The sequence below is a fragment of the Gadus macrocephalus genome, chromosome 10 (assembly GCF_031168955.1).
Source record: "Gadus macrocephalus chromosome 10, ASM3116895v1".
NCBI lineage: Eukaryota > Metazoa > Chordata > Actinopteri > Gadiformes > Gadidae > Gadus > Gadus macrocephalus.
In genome coordinates this window covers 9,950,050-9,970,533 of record NC_082391.1, presented here as the reverse complement: position 1 = coordinate 9,970,533, position 20,484 = coordinate 9,950,050, and the positions used below count along the sequence as shown (strand labels likewise).

Genomic DNA, 20,484 nt, shown 5'->3' with positions numbered 1-20,484 from the left:
CAGTAAATATTTCCCTAATCTCTGAATGTATGTTTAATCCTAATTTCGACCTATCTCTTCTAGTTGAGTATGAATTCTGCGCCCACCTTCCTTCACTTCCCGGCCAAAGGGAAACAGCGGAAGACGGACAACTACGAGCTGCAGGTCAGAGGGTTCGCAGCGGAGCAGCTCGCCCGCTGGGTGGCCGACAGGACCGACGTGCACGTGAGTGGAGAAACTGAAATCATGTGGATTCACATGAATTGGACTAAATTAGTTTGGCGACACAATATTCAGAAATGCATTGCTTGGTAGGTACACAATTCTCAATTAGGAATGTGAAGGCTTTGTAGATAGATAGATCTTTATTTTCCCCCTTTAGTAGCTACTGTGGCTATCCAAGTGGTTAACATTACGTTGTACTGCATTTATTTAACATTCTAATTCGACCTTACGGTGAACTCACACCGAAAAAGGCACTCCGCAAATCCGTACGAAGTCAAGACGCGTCTAGAGGCCAATCTTCATTCATAAATTCTCGTGGAATTTCGCTTAATGCTTTGTTGTGAGAGCCAATCAGCGTCCGGAGTGAACCGCAACATTGAGGAGAAAGTGATTGTTGCCATATACTGACGCTCTATAATATAATATATATATATTAGGGGTGTGATGATACACTCAGCTCACGAGAACGAGACGAGATTTTAAGAAAACTACAATGACAAAATATATGACTGGACCAACAGACTTTTATTTAACCGAGTTGCACATGCATTTTGAAATGTTTTATTATAACTCTTTCCATGCATGAAATCGAAACTAAAACTAAAATTTATAAAAGTTGGAGTAAAATAAATTTAATTAAATAATTCTCTTTTTTTCCAAGTGCAAACAATATTATGTGTGAAACAAAATCAAAGTTCTACTCCATCAATGCAGAGTGCAAACAGAGTCTGACCAAGTATGTCACTGACAACTTGGTATTGTCCGTGTCATAGATATATATATTAACTAGATGCCTCGTCCGCGGTGCTGGCCAATGGAGTCGAACGTCACCACTGCTGGCGGCCATCTTACCACAGTAAGCTGCTCACCAATAACATTGGGTTGGTAGTGATTCATGTACTTTTTAAATAACCATAGCTTGCTCAATTTTCGACCGATTTTCAAACGGTTTGGTTTGTTATAAACGTCAGAGATGTAGGTATGACAGTACATACTTATGAATAATTGTTAGGTTCTAAGAAAAATAGAATAATGTTCTAAAATGGGTACAAGATTTCCCTTTACAAATATACATCAAGAAAGGCTGCATGTAGTCCCCACCCTGTACAGAGATGTATTTATGTAATTATATCTAACCATGTGTTTTCTTATGAAATGAACATTAAACAGAACAGACAGTTGCAATAAATACACACATGCACAAGGTATTCATGTTATTTATGTTAAATCAATATATGGTCTACTAAAACTCAGAAAAAGCTAAAGTTTGTAAGAAACCAAACCGTTTGTAAATCCATCAAGATTTCAGCGAGATTAGCATTTGTGCAGATCACTGATTTACGTCCACTACAACAGATTCCACCAGAAAGCTTTACTGTGGTAAGATGGCGGCCTATGGTGACGTTCTAGACGGCGCCGTAGGGCATCTAGTTAATATATATATATATATATTGTCCGTGTCTTATCAGTCACTCTACTGCCATTCATAATTTCCGCCGGGTACCCAAAATGTTGCCAAACAAATGATTTAAAAGTGGCGGGGGCATCTTCGACGGTAATACGGGTATTTTCCGACGTCATTCTGGCTGCCTATGGCTGCTTCCCCTGCTTCCCCTCCTTCTACTCCTCTTCTTCTTTTCCTTCTCCTTCGTTAGGGTGTGTGTGTGTGTGTGTGTGTGTGTGTGTGTGTGTGTGTGTGTGTGTGTGTGTGTGTGTGTGTGTGTGTGTGTGTGTGTGTGTGTGTGTGTGTGTGTGTGTGTGTGTGTGTGTGTGTGTGTGTGTGTGTGTGTGTACAATCAATATTGACCTCGTATCATATAACGTTCACCCAAGAACATCCGGTTTGGGTTCACTGGCTCTTGAATGATTAATTAAACTAACCCAGTGGAGATAGATGGAACCCAATGGAGATAGTACCCAGGGGTTTCACAGTTGTCTAATTGTGTTGACACTATCTTCCAGAGATGTGGACTCGAGTCACATGACTTGGACTCAAGTCATGATTTTGACTTCAGACTCGACCTGAAAAAATTACGCGTGACTAGGGTTGCCGCGGTATACGGTATTACCGGTGTTACCGGTGTTGAGGCCAACACCGTTTACTCGGTGTTACACACCGGCAACACAGTTTTTTTTTTTTTTTTTTTTTTTTTCGGTAATAAAAAACAAATTCAGTAAAAATGAATAATATATAATTATAATTAACAAAATTAAAATGTAGAATAGGCCACAGTTCTGCTCTGTGCGGGAGAATTGTCGCGCTGAGAATTGACATGCTTTCTTACAAGACCGGTAACCATAGCAACGCTGGTAAACAAACCCCGCAAAGCCCAAACCCTACGTGAGCTCCCCGCGCTACGGCCTTCCGGAGGCGCACAGAGCTTTTGGCCGTGATATTATGATAAATAAAATTATATTATACTATTATATATAGAATGTTATAAGACGCCGAGAATTGGCGCACTGCCAGCCGCTGTCACCGAGTGTGAGAGGAGAGTTGACGGAGAAGATGGTGGTTGACCTATAGTTTCAAAGTTAATACCGTTTATACCGGTAATCAGGCCCGCCGACAGAGGGGGACAAACGGGTACGTTGTCCCGGGCCCTGGACTGGCCCTGGAATGGGGGGGGCCCATAACTGGACCCCCATGAAGTTGGGATTAATTATTGTATGTATACTTCAAAATGTGTTGATTTAGAGAAGAAAAGTGCTTTATTTGCATTCAATTAATGACTCCTAGATTGTTTGCCTTCATTGCCCTTGAAAAAACGGCCAATAACCCCCTATCACCCCTATGGCAAAATGGTTTGGTCTTTGGAGAAGAAAAAATACGACATCATTCCATTAGTGGTCAGTGCGCGAGTCAGGAGCCCTGAAAAAAAAAAGAAAGGCGAAAAAGAGAGGAAGAAGCCGAAAGCCTGAGGGGATCTCTTTATAAATATTTCAGAAAAGACTCAGGTGATGCTGCAGGTACCAGTAAAGGCAGCTGTGCAGCACAGCCAGGTAAGACACGGCCAACTTTTTCCAGCCCCGTCGTCAAGTAACACAGGCACAGGCGGCGTGTCAAACATATTAGCGCAGCACCACATGAGCAAGTCACACGGAGATCAATATCAGACAGACAGGGGGCATTGAATAATTTGATAACCACAACGGCTTTATTACACTGTTTCATACGCCTATATCTAATTGAATCTTAGAATATGCACATTACCCCGCAAATAGGCCCATGTCCAAATCAAATGTTTCAGGCAGGCACGCGCTGCGCACTCCAATCAGGCTGAATTGATTTGAGAATCATTCCCAGTCAGCTGAATTACAGCCAGTGTAACGCGGCTCATGGTTTAAAATAAGCCAGTGGCATGGCAACATGTGAAATTGCCATTTAGATAGAGTTGGATGTAACGAATGGGTTATAAACGTGACGTTTTGGGGTAGCCTGTAACTTAGTTTCTGATTGCCGTTAACTTGAAACTCGCCAGATGAATGGGCTCCGCCTTGTTCCCCAAACATTCTCTGGAAGTTCAGCGGACATAAACGCGGGTCTGGCGATAAATAAAAGTACCCTTGACATGATTCCCCTTGGTCAAGTGAAAAATGGTCAATGAAATGTGCAGTTAATGAGCTCTAAGTGAATACAATAGCGTGAGTTTTATTGTGGTATGATTCTGAAAGCCATAACTTCACTCAGTCCATATCCATAGCCTATCCAATTAAAGTTGTAAATAATCCTTTTGGTTTATCCGTAATAAATGGGCTTGTCATCCCGACGTCATGTGTTTGGGAGCTGCACAAGGGAATTCTGTGGTTGTGTTTCGGCGTTTGACAATTTTGGGAACAAAAAAAAAAACCTTAGATTTTTAAACTTTTGTAGTCTTTGGGATAGAGTTAGCCAAGTTGATCAGTCTATTATTTTCTGTGTTAAATTATACGAAATGGGGCTTCAGAGCATTTATGGGGACCTCTGCATTTTGCTCAGGATCTACCTGTCCAAGCCTGTGTGACTATTGGCTGGAAGTGAGCGAGCCTTCAGCAAATTTAAGCTAATAAAAAACTACTTGCGCTCAAAGATGTCACAGGAGAGGCTCAACGGGCTGGCAATGCTTTCCATAGAGCACAAGCTTGCAAAGAAGCTGGACTTCAATGACCTCATTGATGACTTTGCCACCACAAAAGTCTGGCGCATGGCATTTCGCACCTAAATAGTTGCACACAAAGTTAATGTTAAAATGTTCAAATAAATTGTTTGTTGAGTAATTAGTATTTTTTTTAATTTCCGTCATTTAAGGGTAGGGTAGGGACTGAGAAAGTAGAGGTGTGTGTGTTTTTTTTTTGGGGGGGGGGGGGCCCATTGAGAGAATTTTGTCCCGGGCCCAGCCAAACCTGTCAGCGGCCCTGCCGGTAATACCGGTGTTGACAAGAGCGTATTACTCGGTGTGAAAATGTCCACACCGCGGCAACCCTACTTGTGACTCGACTTAGACTTGACTGCTATTGACGCGAGACCTGACTCGGACTTCGCCTCTTTGACTTGTATTGACTCGACATGTCTTGACAGGGCTGTACAGTGCGACAGTTTTGATCGCATTTGCTATTGAAATATTTAGCGTGCGAAGATAAATACAAGTCCACTCGCACCGGTGCGAAAGGGTGAGAAGGACCCGTGCCGAAAAAAAAATACGTCTTTCTGTACGGCTTTCAATGGCACCACTAAGCGCGAGTGAATGGGAGCATGATGGGAGCGTTGAATGTTGGGAAATGTATTTTGAGTTATAGGCTCGCAGTTCGACTACTCGACTACTAAAAAACGACATTTCCCGAACATTTGCACGTTGAGGAAGAGGCTTTGTAACGGTCGCGGGAAATTCACTTTTTAAGCAAAACAGAAAAATGAAAAGGTATTTCCCTGTATTCTGAAGTTCTTCTTCATCAAATAAAGATGGAAACTTGTAAAAAGAATCCACGTATGGAAGAGATTGACTCGGCGACCACAAGCACGGAACCGGCACCTTCGGACGAAGCCGACTCCACCCATGACTCCGGCTGAATCCGAATACTTAGTACATACTATTTCTGTTCAGTGTCTACTACTTGAAGGTACTACACTTCACAGTGTAGTACGGTCTACAGCTATGCGAAGAACGCCTCTGAACGCTTCCGAACATCGCCGAAACTCCACCGGATGTTTGGAGATGACGTATCTCCCCTCAGATGCCGGCAAAATTACCTTGATAAGTTACCTGTTTTCCGTCTTGTCATCGTTGGTATTAAATAAAAAATGTCTCTTTTTACTTAATTACTTACTTTACTATTTTACTCTTTTTAATGTCTCCTTTTTTCGCCGCTTTCTACAACGTCTTTCTGGTGGTGTCGGGTCAGCCATCTCTTCTTCGTTCGTTACCAGACTCCGGTTGCATTGTGGGATAGCGTAGTGAACTTACTTTGGCAGTAGTACGCATTCGGAAACGTCTTCCGTACTACACAATGCGTACTGAGCATTCGGACGCGCTATATTTTTGGCGTACTACAAAATGCATACTAGTAGTCAAGTATGAGTATTCGGATTCAGCCTTCGTTTTGTAAATATTGCCTCAAGGTAGGGGAAAGGACATCAGAGGTTAATAAATAAGTGTTTGTTAAATTTGTAATAATTACTTAATTTTGTTGAATGTGTTCACCACTTCTGGGTGCTGATGTGGTGAACACATTCAACATAGTCACTTTACTATTTAATATGTTCATTGTCACTTTACTGTTGTTAAATTTGTTCATATAGTGTTACTTTTGTATATACGTCCTATTCTGTTCATATAGTATTTTTATTTTTTTGACTGTAATATACGTGCTACAAAAATTATTTTTGTGCTACTGAATTTTTTCACTTGCTAGCACCAGTGCTACCATTTTAAAAAGTAAGCGTACAGCCCTGCTTGAGTCAAAAACGTATATTGTTTTAGATATCTAACATATTTCCCGCCTGGAGGGCTAGACACCCAAGAGGCATTCACATCCGTGAAGATGAAAAGAAAACAGCGAGTGAAGACAAATCTACACTTCAGTGTTTCCCCTATATGGTGCTGAAATATGACCGCCGCTGCTGAATTTCTTTTTTTTAACAAGAGGAGAGGAGAGCTTCAGCTTATCTCTTTAAAATACGAATGTTATATTATTTTGCGCTACGCAAAATAATATATCATTCCGTGCGCTACGGACGCTGGATATGCGCTTCATAACCAGGTCAATTCACACACTTGTAAGTAAAGCATATAAAAGGAGAGGAGAGCTCCGTCTTAGCTCTTTAAAAAACGAATGTTATATTATTTTGCGCTACTGACACTTCATATCCAGGTCAATTCACACACCTGTGGGTAAAGCATACCTATAAACGGAGAGGAACTTCCGTAATGTTACAAATAAAATGGCAGATTCTGAGTTTGCGGTTCAATAGATCAGCAGTGAAACATCGTTGCGACCAGGCCCGGTTCTACGGGGGTGCATAAACATGCATTGCACCCCCAAAAAAATTGTTTGCACCCTCAATTGAAAAAAAGGAGGGATTGAATTTATTTTTTATAAATATGATAAAAATAATAAAATACTTTGAAAAAACAAATTGTAATTAATCTTGTGACAATTTCCATTGAATACTGTTTATTTTGTTCACTAAACCGATAACGTTATTATTATTATGACACGTGCGCGTGAACTGTGGCCCGGCCAGCGGCTGGCGTCGTGTGCAAAATGCGCGAATCCATGCATATACTATACCTATGGCGCGCACGGCAGTGACATCAAACTTCTTCGGCAGCAACAATTAAGCATTTAGCAATGGATATCCGAAAATGGCTCAAAAAGAATACCACAGAAGTATCAACATCAGACATTAACCAGAGCAGGGAGGAGGATGGATCCTGTGCCCCCCGGTGGATCAAGTATGCCACTCTCTTGGAACCTCCTACAGTCTCCACTTTCCAGCTTGTTGTTCATGAATACTGGACAACATGGGACAGTTTGAGAAAATGGCTGCTGAAAGCCTGTTGTCTACATACTGGTAGGCTTCACAAGTTACAATTTGAATGACATTGTAAAATCATTTGTTCTCACAAAGCTATATCAACAACAGCTTATTTTATTAATGGATTAAATGTATTCTGTTCATAAGAACCCATATTTGCCAGTTCTGTTTTTATTGTATTTATTTACAATCTTGTGAACTTAAAGAAAGGCACTATGTATTACTGATTACTTTTTGTGAAAATAACATTACTAATTGGGTTTTATCTGTCAGCATTAAAAGTTTTGGGCAGCAGAATAAGCATTTATTGACATTAAGTGGTTCACATACAGGTGCATCTCATAATATTTGAATATCAGGGAAATTTTCGTAATTTAATTCAAAAGGGGAAAGTTCCATATAATCTAGATGTATTAGGCATAAAGTGATATATTTCAAGCATTATCTTGTGAATGATAATGTACAATTATTTGATATTTAGTGGTTCACTTGTATAAATACAGAGAATGTTTTATTGTTAAGTTACAATGTGGATGACAATGTTACATTATTTAGTCTCACAAGGCTCTGCTGCTTGAAAGTATTTTAACCTCTTGAGCCTTTTCGAATTTGATTTAATTTAACCATTATTAATTTATTTTTATCAATACCAGTATTTTTTTTATATGAAATAACAGATGTGTGTTTATAAATTCTATATTTTTATTTTCTGAAAATCAATTGTTAAAACAAATTATTTGCCAACTTTTGTATGTGCAAAAGTAAGTGAACCCTGCACTGCATTGCTTAAATCGAGCAGGTAAACACAATCAGGTGGGACAAATGGAGTGATGAAATGGACCAATGTAATGAAAGATCTTTAGGGAAGCAATTGGGCGGCACTAGATAAAACAGGTAAAACCAGGTAGGTTTAGGCTCACCAAAGTGAACCCATTCAGGTTAATCACTAAATGTGTCCCACCGGATTGTGTTTACCTGCTCGATTTAAGCAATGCAGCACAGGGTTCTCTTACTTTTGCGCACACAAAAGTAAGCAAATTGCAATTTGTTTTATTTGAATCTTTAACTACAAAATTGATTTCTGGAGATTTTTTTTTTGAATTGATAAACACACCTGTTATTTAATGTTTTAATGTTAAACATACTGTTATTGATAAGAATTAATTTATAATGGTTAAATTAATTATTTCTAATTAAGAGGTTCACATACTTTCTAGCAGTACTGTATGTCAAGCACAGCTTATCTTAGTTACGTATTATGTTTATAAGAACCCATATTTGCCAGTTGTGTTTTGAATGTATTTATTTACAATCGTGTTAACTTTAAGAGGCACTATAACTGATTTCTAATTAAGCTCAAGAGGTTCACATACTTTCTTGCAGTACTGTATGTCAACCACAGCTTATCTTAGTTATGTATTATGTTTATAAGAACCCATATTTGCCAGTTATGTTTTGAATGTATTTATTTACAATCGTGTTAACTTTAAGAGGCACTATAACTGATTACTTTTTGTGAAAGTAACATTATAATTGAGTTTTATTGTTAAATGCAAGACAGAGAAAGGCAGTACAAGAAGCCATGACATTTACTGGTTCACTTTGGTAAATAGAGAAAAAGGTTCAAAGTTTGAAAGTGTTCTTTCCTTGTTCAGCTAAAATCAGTTTTATTTTTAAGGTACAATGTGAACGACAATGTACAATTATTTGCTATGGCAAATATCCTGCCACAATTTAATAAAAAAATGGTTATTTTTTAATTGCAGTCACATGTTTTTTTTTTTAGTGTAGAATTCTGTTCTTTTTTACACCTCACACATATCAAAAACCTATTTCATATCCAAAGCTTATGTCAATAATATATCAACATGTCAGTAGAACTACCAAGAAGTGCTTGTCTATCTACTGGTAGAAAGGCCTGTGTAAAAAGCGAAGTCTGAACTGAAGCTGGGTAGCTGGTTTTAGTACTGGACTGGTGCAGCCCCTGTAATCTCAGATTCTGTTCTGGAACCGGGCCTGGTTGCGACACAATTGACACCTCTAGTTTAATGTAGTAACCTAGAGAACCAGCTCCAACATTGTTTTCATCCAAACGAGCCGTCTTTAGCGAACGGTGAATTGCATTGGCTTCTATGAGCTGTCGGCTTTCAGCCGCGAGTTTAGGGACCGTCTGCAAAGTGTAAAACTGAAAACTAAAAAAAAATCAATAGCGTCGCCGTTATTGACTAGAGCCCCAGAACTTGTTCCATAGATGTATGGCCTCTTTATGGTCCTACAACAACCTTATAGTTTTTAAAAATATATGTCTTCTTATTTCTGAGGATTATTTATTTAGCAACAATTTCAATAGCGTCGTCATTATTGACTCTAGAGCCCCAAAACGTGTTCCATAGAGGCAGGGCCTCTTTATGGTCCTACTACAACCTTTGTGATGGGGAGAGGGGAGGGAGTGGAAAGCTGCATTGGTTTGAGGCACAGACCTTTTCGATTGTTGTAGTATTGCTCATTACTGCTCATTACTGTGCACAGATGTACTGTATGTACACCCTTCTGGTGTTGGCAGACACTTAGAAACCAGTGGTGGCTCGTGATAAAAAATGTTGGTGGGGCACAGTAATACAGGGGGTCTGGGGGATGGCCGTATACCTATTTACCTACTATTCATTACATCCTGATTTGCAGGGCCTGGGCAAGCTTACACTGCATATACAGACCCAACTTTATGGCCATTCCACCAGCCATTGCGATTTGACCCATTTACATTCAGGGCATTTAGCAGACGCTTTTATCCAAAACGACTTACAATAAGTACATTTGTCATAAGAGTTCATCAATATATCGCTGTCGGTACAGAAAGGATGTTCATAGAACCAAGTGCAAGTACAACAATCGCTAGGCTAACCAATTCCCTGTGTTACAGCCATGATAGCAGCTACTGCAGTTGCTATACAGTTAAGTACTATAATACAATACAATACAGTGTACAATGGTGGCCAGAAGGGGGAGGGTGGCTGTGCAGTGTTGAGGTGGACTCTGAACAGGTGAGTCTTGAGTCTTTTTCGGAAGATAGTGAGCGACTCTGCGGTCCTGAGAGCGGCAGGGAGCTTGTTTCACCACTGAGGTCCCAAAACCGAGAAAAGACTTTGCTGAACGGCCTTTGCTAGCTCTTACGCCCCGTGCCCACTACCTCCGTCAGTTGTCCGTTGCCCATTGACTTTGAATGGGGACGGACGCGCAATGCATTGTGGATCCGTCCGTTCGTTTGGAGCGTTCGCCACAGTCAGAAAGTTGAAAAATGTTCAACTTTTTCGGCAGCGACGGTTCCGTCATCCAATCAGATCGCGTATGCAAATTTAAGCACTGTGACGCGACTCGGGCTCTGACAATACTGGAAAGCGGGAAAGCGGGAAAGCGGGTCATCTTGCCTCGCAACAAGCAGGAAGAAGCGGGAAGAACCCGGCGAAGCGATTTGATTGGCTGACGGATGCCTCTGCAAAGACTACTCCCCCATCCGTCAGCCACGCCTTCCCACGTCCGTTGACTGACGGTGCAGTGGGCACGAGGCGTTAGCGATGACGTCCAGCTGAGGTAGTTGAGCGGAGGGATCGAGCTGGGGTGTGTGGCTTTAGCAATGCTTGGAGGTAGGCAGGGGCAGTTACATCTGTCTTGTATGCCAGTACCATCGTCTTAAATTTGATGCGAGCTACTACAGGGAGCCAGTGGAGGTCCCGGAAGAGGGGGGTCACATGGGAGAATTTCGGTAGGTTGAACACGAGGCACGCTGCCGTATTCTGGATGCGCTGCAAAGGTTTAATCGCAGAGGCAGGAAGTCTAGCCAGGAGTGAGTTGCAGTAGTCGAGACGGGAGATGACCAGTGATTGGACTAGAAGCTGAGCTGCTTCCCTTGTGAGGAAGGGCCGGATTCTGCGGATGTTGTAAAGTGCAAATCTGCAGGATCGGGCCACCGCAGTGATGTTTGCGGTGCAGGATAACTGATTGTCCAATACCACACCGAGGTTTCTGGCAATTGGAGAGGGAGATACAGTGATGTTCTCGACGGTGACCAGTAAGTCCATGTGTGGGAAATCTTTCCCTGGGATTAGGAGGAGCTCGGTTTTGTTGAGGTTAAGCCTCAGGTGATGGGCAGTTGTCCAGGTGCTGACATCCGCCAGACATTCCGATATGCGTGTTGCAATCAGGGCTTTATCAGATGAGGGGAAAGAGAGAAATTGCTGAGTGTCGTCAGCATAGCAGTGATGGGAAAAGCTGCGTGATGCAATTACCGAGCCCAGAGATCTGGTATAAACAGAAGAGGCCCCAGTACAGAGCCTTGAGGGACACCAGTTTCAAGCGTGCAAGGTTTGGACAAGGTGCCATTCCATGTCACTTGATAGGTGCGGTTCGTCAGGTAGGATGTGAACCAGGAAAGAGCAGATTCAGCGATGCCAAGTTCGGCAAGAGTGGCAAGAAGGATCTGGTGGTTCAGTGTCAAATGCTGCGGACAGGTCGAGGAGAATGAGAACCGATGAGAGGGACGAGGCTCTGGCAGCACGGAGGGACTCAGTCACCGCAAGGAGAGCCGTCTCGGTGGAGTGTGCCTTCTTGAAACCTGACTGGTGAGGGTCAAGGAGGTTGTTAGATGAGAGATAGGAGGACAGTTGGTTAGACAGGAATGAAAGAAGAGATGCCGGTCTGTAGTTCTGGATGTCGGTGGTATTAAGAGTTGTTTTTTTGAGGAGAGGCTTTATTCTGGCAGTCTTGAAAGACGCTGGAACAATGCCTGAAGTGAGGGAGGAGTTGAGGTGAGAAATGGCAGGATCTCGCTTGAGACATCCTGGAGGAGAGAGGAGGGGATAGCGTCAAGGGGGCAGGTGGTGGCATGGTTAAATGTTATTATTCGGTTGACCTCGTCAGAGGTGAGAGGGCTAAATTGGGTAAAGACAGAGGAGGGGATGGGAGGAGGGAGAATGGAGGCAGGGATGAAAGAGGAGCTAATGTCCTTCACTTTCTGGGTAGGTAGGTAACAATGTCATCAGCAGTGAGGCAGGAAGGAGGTGGGGGTGAGGGAGGGTTGAGGATGGACGAGAACAGGGAATTGTTGATTTTGTTCCGGTAGAAGGCAAATTTGGTTGTTGACACACAAGAGGTGAAATCTGAAAGAAGGAAAAGATAGTGAGATAGATCATTAGTGAAATATGATCTCTTCAATTTCCTCTCAGCTGCTTGCAACTTTGTTCTACAAGTCTGCAGAGGATGGGACAGCCAAGGAGGGGGGGGTGAGGATTGTGCTGGTCTGGAGTGGAAGGGACAGAGGGAATCCAAGGAGGAGGAGAGGGAGGATAGCAGAGTGTCTGAAGATTCATCTGTAGATAGTTGAGAGAATCGTTCGATAGAAGGTAGTGAAGACAGAACAGTAGAGGGAGAGAGGGATTTGAGGTTACGGCGAGTGGTGACAATGTGGGGACTAGAGAGGAGGGGGGAGAGGATTTCAAGGGGAGAAAAAAATCAACAAAGTGATGGTCAGACACAGGGAGCGGGGTAACGGAGAGGGCAGAGGTGCCGCAGGACCTGGTGAATATTAGGTCAAGCTGGTTCCCGGCCCTGTGTGTGGGAGGAGAAGGGGATAGTGTTAAGTCAAAGGTGGCGAAAAAGTTGGTTAGTTCAGGTGAGTGCAACTTTTCTGGCAGGATGTTGAAGTTGCCGAGGATAACGAGTGGGGTGCCATCCTCAGGAAAGCGGCTGAGGAGGGCATCCATCTCGTCTTAGAAGTCACGGAGGGGACCTGGAGGACGGTAGATCACCACAATGGAGAGCTTGATAGGAATGGTGACCGTGACAACATGGAGTTCAAACGCAGATCTGGCCAAGTGTTCTAGTGGTAGGACCACATGACCCATTGGTGTTATTCTGATATTGAAACAAATCATGATCACTGTCCTATAGCGTCCATTTTTTGTGAGTCTCAATGTCTACTTCAAATGCAGTTAGAAATATGGGACAGTTGCTTCATTTTGTTTATATGCTACAGGCCGAAAGACTAAATTAATAGGTAACTTACTTGCTCCTTTTAAGTATAACATTGCTTGGGGAGTCCAATTCCTCCACTGAAAAGGGTGGAAAGTGCGGAAAAAGAAACATTTCACCTCCGCAGCTACAACTACATCCTAGGGGAAACACTGCACTCGTATCTTCAATAATATCTAAACGGAATTTCAATATCATTTATGCTTTCTTCAGAATCACAGTTTTAGTTTGATATCGGCTTTGTTTCAGTTGGACTCATTGATTTACGTTGTCGCTGGAGCGTGAGGACATTCAGCAGTGTTGCCAGATTGGGTGTTTTTTCCCGCCCTATTGGGCTACATTTTGAGGACGGTCAGGCAGTGTTGCCAGATTGGGCGGGTTTTCCCACACTATTGGGCTACTTTTAATCACGCACCGGCTACGCTATTCTCATAAAGAGAAAACCATTACTACCATTACTACAACTACCATTACTACTACAAATGCAGCTACTACTACTACTTCAGCTACTACTACTACTACTTCAGCTACTACTACTACTTCAGCTACTACTGCTACTACTACTTCAGCTAGTACTACTACTTCAGCTTCTACTACTGAAGACACAGGCGGGTGGTAAGGAAAATTTCCTTACTGAAAAATTGTGGCATACTGTAACTGACATCCACTCAAGCAGTCCTTTCAGACATCCATACATAGCTCATATGCCACACTAGTCAAGGCGTAGCTTTACCAACTTTAGGATCACAGTGGTGCCTTCCATAGCCTACTAATACAATTCAAACCCACTGTCCACTCTCACTTCACCTCTGAGACACCATAGGATTTCGGCGCATGTGCATATCACATTTGAAGGCAGAAACAATGAACATATAACTTGATAAGAAATTACACTGTACATTAGAGTGATATGTTGAAATTATGATCAATAGCCTAATAATGACATTATTAAGTAAAAATACATGGTGACTTGTTCAGGACTTGTTTGGGACAAAGTTTTGGACTCGGACTTGGCTTTGGTGTGACTTTGACTTGGACTCGACTTGCCTTTCCCTGTCATGACTTGGGACTCGACTCGGACTTGACTGCTAAGACTTGGGACTTATTTGGGACTTGCCAAACAGTGACTTTGTCCCATCCCTGCTATCTTCTCATCAATCTGTAACCTGGTGTCTTTGTGTTGATGTCTGCAGTAACCCTGACTGTGTTTGTGTCTTTGGTTTGATGTCTGCAGTAACCTGAATGTGTTGGTGTCTTTGTGTAGATGTCTGCAATAACCTGACTGTGTTGAGTTGTATTCGTGTCTTTGTGTTGATGTCTGCAGTAACCTGACTGTGTTTCACTGTGTTTGTGTCTTTGGTTTCTTTGCAGATCCGTGTGATTCGTCCTCCCAACTATGCAGGGCCCCTCCTCCTTGGCTTCCTCTTGGCAGTTATTGGTGGATTGGCGTATCTACGGAGACACAACCTTGAATTCCTCTTTAACAAGAATGTTTGGGCCTTTTCTGCACTCGTAAGACCAGACAAACACCTGACCAGGATGGAGGGTTAAACCCGCTTGTAACTAGGGTTCAACATGTTGGTTTGTCACTGGGGGCCAACATGTTGGTTTGGAACTGGGGGCCAACATGTTGGCTTGTAACTGGGGGCCAACATGTTGGATTGTAACTGGGGGCCAACATGTTGGCTTGTAACTGGGGGCCAGATGTTTGCTTTAAATCAGTATTATCTGAGCATTTGAAACTGAATAGAAGTCCTGGGAAGATAAGATTGAGGTTATTAGGGTATATTAGCACCAGTGGGAGGCCTAGCGTTGCTCCGGGCAAGCTCTATACTGGGTGATCAACGAAAAAAAATGTCTGATGGCTTATTTGATCTGTTTTCATGCAGAAAAAGACCCTTGGTTTAATTCTTGCCGGACTTACACTTTAAAGTCATCTTGTATTTTTCTCTTTCAGTGCTTTGTCTTGATCATGACTTCAGGCCAGATGTGGAACCATATCCGAGGTCCTCCCTATGCTCACAAGAACCCAAACACAGGACAAGTGGTCAGTGACCAGGGTCAGGGGGAGAGGATATGTACCTATTAATCGTAACTTTCAATCTACTATCGAAGTATAGTATTTGCAAAATCAAGATTTGAGTGCTGGTTATTTTTTTGTTTTCAGAGTTACATCCATGGAAGCAGTCAGGCTCAGTTTGTGGCTGAGACGCACATTGTCCTGCTGTTCAGTATCCTTGATAAATTAAGCCCTTAATATATAGAGGCTCCCTTAAAGCAACTCTTATTCACTGTCATCAGAAATGAAACCCTTAATATATAGAGGGTTAACATGTTGGCTTGTAACTGGGGGCCAACATGTTGGTTTGTAACTGGGGGCCAACATGTTGGCTCGAACTGGGGGCCAACATGTGGGCTAGTAACTGGGGGCCAACATGTTGGTTTGTCACTGGGGGCCAACATGTTGGTTTGTCACTGGGGGCCAACATGTTGACTGTAAGAGGCTCCCTTAAAGACCCTCTTGCAGTCAATGTTATTAGAAATAAATCCATTAATGTATAGAGGCTAAGAGGGTCTTTAATGCCGCGTTTCCACTGCAGGGTGCGGAACGGATCGGATCGCAAAGGGGCGGTAGGGAGGGGGCAGTATAGCCCAGCTCAGTTCCGAGGTCGCGTTTCCACTGCCGACAGTACCCTTGGTGGTAGGCCGGATGTCAATCGCCGCGGCAGCTACGTAAACATCGTAAACAACGTCTTACTCCGCAAGAATGCAGACGAACGTCTCCACCTCCTTGTTCGCCCAAGCAAGCTTTTTACGCGACATGTTAATTGTAAAGAATAATACCTTGAGGCTACTGTTTGTTTGTTTTTATCCCCGCGTCACCCGGAAGTGACGATTCTGTCGACCAATCAACGGAGGGGGGGTGTAGCTAGAATTCCAGGGTACCCTTTCAGGCGTCTGGTCTCGTTTTGGGTACCGCAACGGAGGAGTCCCTAGAATGGGGTCGGAACGGGTACGGCAAAGTCCGGGTCACGCCCACTTTTGGCGGTGGAAACGCGATCCGACCCGCACCTTTGCGATCCCATCCGTTCCGCACCCTGCAGTGGAAATGCGCCATAAGGCTATCTTAAAGACCCTCTTAGTCACTGTCATCAGAAATGACCCCCTTAAAGGGGTAGTTCGGAATTTTGGACATAGGGCCTGATTCCCAAGTGAGCTTTGGTATTCTTTATCACTGGAGACAGTTTTCAACACATTTCATTCAGTCTTTCTAGTTGCAGAGTTCGTTCGTGCTAGGCTAGCGCACGTCAACGGGCAATGCTAGCCTGCTATTAAAAACAGTGTTGCCCACTCCACAGTACACCCGAGGTAAATCAATTATAACGACAGACTATAAATTTAAATGTCTGTTTATAGAATAATGTTAGAAATAAAACCAACCTTGCATTGCATTTTGAGGGAATTGCTGGGTCACAGCAGCAGTGTTATATTCCTGGTAGTAGGCTCCATGGTAGTAGGCTACGGCAGCGGCGGACTGATACCTAGGTTACCGCCTCTAGTTTGTTTACCTGCCGCTGTCATTGCTACAAACGCAGAGTACAGTAAACAACGGAATTCTATTAGCGTATTCAATTAACAAGATATGGCCATGTTTGGAGGACTTAGCGATGCATCTGCTTTTGAAGACGATTATGAGGAATTTGTTGTATCCAACGAACCGTACTAGGGATGGGCACGAGTAGTAAATTCCAAACTCGAGTGATCGAAGGAATTCCTCGAGGATCAATCGAGTACTCGTTAAATCAAATCTATTTTTAGAATGCAACGCATCTGCAGCAGGAATAGGCCTGATGATGAACGGCAATATTACCAACCAAACATGTAGGCCTAATGCTTATTCTCCATCAAAACAGTCAGAGTTATCAGAGTATTCATTATTTATTTTTGCAAACGTTCAAAACACATTTCCCTTACAAAAATAAATATGCGTCTCACAATTTAAATCACGTCGAACCAAGGCCTGTAACAGTTTAAAAAAAACGAAACAAGTAGCCTAACCATTGCAAATAAATGCTTAAAGCTGCAAATAAAACGGCAGCAAATGGACTATGGAAATACTCAGGTTGTGATCTTCTCTACACGCCCGGGATTACAGCTGCGTCTTGCGGCGGTGAAAATATAGCCGACACACTTTCACTTTCACCGTTGCTGCGGGTCTGCTTTCCCGAACTCACTGTTGTTTCAGGAGCATATGTTGCCGCATAGTACTTTCTGGTAGCTCGATTTCGCTTGGCATATTTTACATTTCACCTTATGATCTCCTATTTCTTTAAAGTATTTCAATTCTTCGCTGCGGTTTGCTTTAACCGCCATCTCTTAACTTTTTGAATTCTGGCGTGCCTGCACACGCCACGGAACGTGCCATGGAAATGGATGCATTTAATTTTCTTTGTGCCCACGTCATGCGTTAGTGGCGCCGACAGAAAATTGATACATTTGCTTCAGAAAACTTTGTGTGTGTATATGCAAACTCGAGTTTGCCTGTCCACCAACCGAGTTCATTTGTAACGAGTAGTACTCGAGTAATCGATTCCTCACGCCCATCCCTAAACCGTACATGTACGAGCCGGTGTTTTGATGTCCAAGCCAGCAGCAACAAGCCACAGTTGAGTCCTTTCTGGATCTCGCACTGGAAATTGGTGGAAACTTTGTGGTGCCCATCTGTAGCGTATATTTCTACAATTTCTAAAAGCACACTGAACCACCATGTTGCCTAGTCGTTCGCTTCTGTCCCACGCTTCTCTGTTTACGTTCTTGTGTCGTGATTCGGTTACAAAACTAACCGGCGCATAGTAAAATTCCGCTTCTGCTGAGAAAGTAGTCCCTCGATGATTCATGCGATGCAAGGTTAGTTTTATTTCTAACATTATTCTATCAACACAGACATTTAAATCTATAGTCTGGCGTTATAATTGATTTACCTCGGGTGTACTGTGGAGTGGGTAAGACTGTTTTTAATAGCAGGCTAGCATTGCCTGTTGCCGTGCGCTAGCCTAGCACTAGCGAACTCTGCAACTAGAAGGACTGAATGAAATGTGTTAAACTGTCTCCAGTGATAAAAAATACCATTGCTCACTTGGGAATCAGGCCCTATGTCCAAAATTCCGAACTACCCCTTTAGTATATAGAGGCACCCTAATGCCGCGTTTCCACTGCAGTTCGCAAAGGTGCGGTAGGGAGGGGGCGGTATAGCCCAGCTCAGTTCCGAGGTCGCGTTTCCACCGCCGACAGTACCCTTTAAGGTAGGCCGGATGTCGATCGCCGCGGCAGCTACGTAAACATCGTAAACAACGTCTTCCTCCCAGAATGCAGACGAACGTCTCCACCTCCTTGTTCGCCCATGCAAGCGTTTTACGCAACATGTTAATTGTAAAGAATAATACCTCAAGGGTACTGTTTGTTTGTTTTTATCCCCACGTCGCCCGGAAGTGATGATTCTATCAACGGAGGGGGTGTGTAGCTAGAATTTCCCGGGACCCTTTCAGGCGTCTCGTCTCGTTGTCAGATGGCAAGCCATCCCCGCCAGAAAACGGCATCATTTAGACGCGTATCACCTTCATTACGCCGTAAAAAACGCCGTAAAATGTAGAAAAACGCCGTATTTTACGCCGTCATGCGCAAAAAAGCGCCACTTTTTACGCCGTAATTCAGCCTTTCAAGAGCGCGCGTTTTGAACATCAAACCGCGCGTAAAATACGGCCTTTTTGTGCACATCACAACGCCGTAAAATACGGCGTCTCTCTGGTATGCTAATAATCTCTGCCCTTCTTTTCTCTCAGCCAATGCATTTGAAGTGTTTGCGCCCAATCGCTGCACAAGACAAGCAGACCAAATCAGTTTAGCACAGATCTGCTTTGAGGAGTTCCCCTCTCATTTGTTGTTAGTTGTAGCGTCATATAGATATATATTAGTAAATCGAGTTCCTACAGTGTGGTCACCGTGGACCAATCGATAGAGATGCTTGCTCTGTAGGCAAGAGGTTGTTTAAAAATAAATAATAATAATACATATAAAGACGTTTCAAACGTTCCATCTAGTCTCTCGCATTCTACAATGGCCAGCTTTATTGTTTCCCATGGGAGCCGGCGACTTAGTCTGCGAGTGGACGATCTGAAACTAAATCGGAAACTAGATTTCTTCTTCGAAGGTTGTGCTCCACACAGAACCTCCTCACCTTCATAACGGAGTACTTCGTGGCACCAGATTGCTTTAGAGCGGTACTGATCGCGTCATGTCTTTCCAGTGTCAAATAGTTCACGAATAAAATCACCATAAGGTTCAAGTGCGGCCATAACTAAGGCTAAATATAATTAGACAGTCTATTGCTGGTTGAGGTGGTTGGCTCTTTTTTCTTCGCTGCGTTCTGCCTTCTGGTGTAGCCTATAACTATAAATGTATCTATTTTTTGTAGGCCCCATTTGTTTTTCTGTTTCGGGTTTTAAAAACCAACACACAAACACAAAATCAAATGCCGTTTATTTGTTTATTCCTTTTGCCCTTTTTCAGTTTCAAAACCAAATCAGAAAAACCAAAAAACAATCCTGTTAATTGTTTTTTCTGATTTTGTTATAAATCGGAATATTCAGAACGAACCATACACGGATTCTCCTACCTCATCACTTTACTGACATACACAATGTGTGGCAGTAAAGGATCATTCCAGGATCATTCCATAGACAAAATTCTTTCCATCTAACTAATTTAATTTAGGAGGATAGTCATTTCACAGATGTTAGTTAACCAAGTATTCTCATTATAGCCTAGTTATATCCTAGTTTTGCATATTTATACATTGTATCCTATTTTCATATTTCATGTGGCATCTGTATTTTTATGTAGGCTACAGCATCTGTATTTTAAATGTAGCTTATATCTTCTTTTTACATTTTACCTTTTGCTGAGGTGGGCGCTGTATTAGCCTACTGTATAGGCTGTCTGTATTTGTGTAAGAGTTATTTGTATTGTGTAACCTGCTGGATTATGAAAGTTAATTTGGGGTAGCTTAATAAAGTGTCTGTCTGTCTGGGGGAAAATGCCGTGAAAAATGTACGCACGGTGCGTTCAGGATTAGGACTGATATTATGTCGGCCTATAGGCCTAATCAATCGGGTTTTAATATTTGAAGCAATCATATCAGTCTATTCTTTTCGTAGGCTACTCTGCTGTTGGCCTTGATGGGG

General features: G+C 42.8%; 1 protein-coding gene across 2 annotated transcripts in view; it reads left to right on the top strand.

The window, feature by feature from the left end:
* LOC132466323 (magnesium transporter protein 1-like) overlaps positions 1-20,484 on the top strand; it is a 28,659-nt gene that overhangs the window by 2,469 nt on the left and 5,706 nt on the right. For both annotated transcript variants that reach the window (XM_060063496.1, XM_060063495.1), the window contains exons 4-7: positions 64-204; positions 14,615-14,755; positions 15,201-15,290; positions 15,411-15,474. In XM_060063496.1, the coding sequence (XP_059919479.1) occupies positions 64-204; positions 14,615-14,755; positions 15,201-15,290; positions 15,411-15,474 (436 nt within the window). The remainder of the gene's footprint in view (positions 1-63; positions 205-14,614; positions 14,756-15,200; positions 15,291-15,410; positions 15,475-20,484) is intronic.